Source organism: Olea europaea, unplaced genomic scaffold, assembly GCF_002742605.1.
Source record: "Olea europaea var. sylvestris unplaced genomic scaffold, O_europaea_v1 scaffold6215, whole genome shotgun sequence".
Classification (NCBI taxonomy): Eukaryota; Viridiplantae; Streptophyta; class Magnoliopsida; order Lamiales; family Oleaceae; genus Olea; species Olea europaea.
Genome location: NW_019264571.1, coordinates 9922 through 12159, shown reverse-complemented (window position 1 = coordinate 12159; position 2238 = coordinate 9922). Strand labels below are relative to the sequence as shown.

Genomic DNA, 2238 nt, shown 5'->3' with positions numbered 1-2238 from the left:
AGAGTTCCATCGGAATGTTTCCAGTAAAATTATTGTATGATAGAGAAAGTAATTCAAGATTTGTGCATATTCCCAAGTTTGGAGGAATGTTGCCAGTTATTTGATTCTCTGAAATTCTTAGCTTCTTTAGCTTTGGAAGATTGGTGCAGATATCCGTGGGAAGACTTCCAGAGAGACTATTGCTTCCTAAACCAATTTCTATCAAAGAAGAGACGTTGAGAATCTTGTTAGGAATATCCCCACTGAGTATGTTATGGGAGAGATTTAACTTCTGTAGATTTACAAGAAATCCAAAACTTGATGGAATGGAACCATTTAGATTATTGTACTGCATCTCCATTTTTTGAAGTTGGCTCAAATTACCCACTTCATTAGGGATAAATCCCTCAAAACTGTTGTTGCTAATAATCAAGGATCTCAAAAAAGAGAGTTTGCTGATCTCTTTTGCAATAGTGCCTCGCAAGCCCATATTTGTTAGATGTAAGCCTCTAACCCTCTGATGTCTTTTGCCACAAGTAATACCAATCCAATTACAAAACGAGGTTCCTTGTGACCAATTTTTAGCCAAGATTTTATTTGGATTAGAAATTATTTGAGATTTGAAGGCCAAAAGAGCATACTCATCACTGGAGCCATTGAGGGATGCAACAATGTAGATAAGCAAATAAAGCGTATATAGCAACGTAAAGATTACCTTTTTTTCCATGGTAATTTAAATGCATAAAGAAGATTGGGAGGTGGTTGTTATAAGGGGTTTGATATAAATGTAAGTGTATATTTTATATGAAATAAAAGGTCCCTGCAAGATAAGTATACAATGTAATCTATGGTTAAGAGTTCTGTTTGGGATTTTTATCTCAAGGGAGTGGTTCTCATTCCTCCATTAGTCGTAGACTCCGCTCCACTAATAGCCCATATTTCCACTTAGATATCATCTTGAAGGAGAGATGCTTATTGCTCCATTAATTGTGGACTCCACTTCTTTCCAACAATAAAACAAAAATTTCTTGACTAGCAAATTTGAAAATCCCATTGAGTGCATAGATTTTTCTTTATCTTCATTGTGGATGTTTTTCCATGAATGATATTGCATATAAATAATTAAAATACAGGTGCGCCGAGCGTGTGTATGTGTAACTTTTAGAGATTTCATTGTACTCCAATACCCCACATTTTCAAGTAGAATCCCAAGATTTTTTTTCTTCATTAATTTATAAAGATGTAGATATTTAAAAAAAATAAAAGCAGCTAAAATGTGCATCTCATCAAAACTTAAAACTATAAATCCTTTATGGTTTTATATTACATAACGTAAAATATAGCTTGAATTTTCATTTTATACAAGGTTTTTATGATTAAAAGTAACCCTAATTTTAATTCTTTAGCTAAGTGCTAATAACAGTTTATTTTGCTGTCACAAAAAAAAAAAATAAAAAAAAATAAATACTCAATTCAATTTTTTTTCTTCATTCATTTTCCAAAGTTATGAATAAAAGCAAAGAGATAGGCATAAACCACTGTTCCGTCCATGATCCCAAGCAATATCCACTCACTAGAAATCAACTTAGTGTGTAGTAGCGTCGGTCCTATGATTTTGGAGGCCTGAGGCAAACTTCATAGATTAGGCCCCCGAAAATTATAGTATGCATGCAAAATCTGAAAGTACATTACGAAACCAATTGTTAATTGTTAATCTAAAACTTAACAGTAAAATAAAAAAAATGCATTATACAATTTATGTCATAATTAAATAACAAAGCTGACAATGTTCTCAACGATTAGTTAAATACTATTCGCCTTGCAATTTTAAAGGTAAAAACATTAATCAAATTTGAATAATTTAACTATTCAACAATTCCTTTATCAATTGATAATATAGACAATTCATTCAATCTTTCTTTTGATATAGTTGATTGGAGATAAATCGGAATGACCAAAACTCAAATTTATTCAGATAACACTAGAAAGTTTAACTACTGCATTAGTTAACTTCAACTTCTTAAAGAGTCATAATTTAACATTTGAAGGATTTGTTCCAAAATTTGTCCACACAAAAGAGAAAAGAGAAATTAAGAGCATGTTTGGTAGAGATTTTAATCCAATTAGCATCAATTTTTTAACCGTTATTTCACTATTTCAGTCGTCATTTTTGAGTTCTTCTATCACAAGTAAAACCCATTTTATCTCTAACGGTCAAAAAATTAATTATCAAAATCTCTATCAAACAAGCACTAAATT

At 31.2% G+C, this 2238-nt stretch overlaps 1 protein-coding gene across 1 annotated transcript; it reads right to left on the bottom strand.

Moving 5' to 3' along the window:
- Positions 1-93: 93 nt before the first annotated feature.
- LOC111389781 (probable LRR receptor-like serine/threonine-protein kinase At5g45780) lies at positions 94-469 on the bottom strand (the record flags this gene model as incomplete). The annotated part of the gene is made up of 1 exon (XM_023014749.1): positions 94-469. A coding segment is annotated over exon 1 (376 nt), but the record flags the coding sequence as incomplete, so codon positions are not given.
- Between the last annotated feature and the right edge of the window lie 1769 nt (positions 470-2238).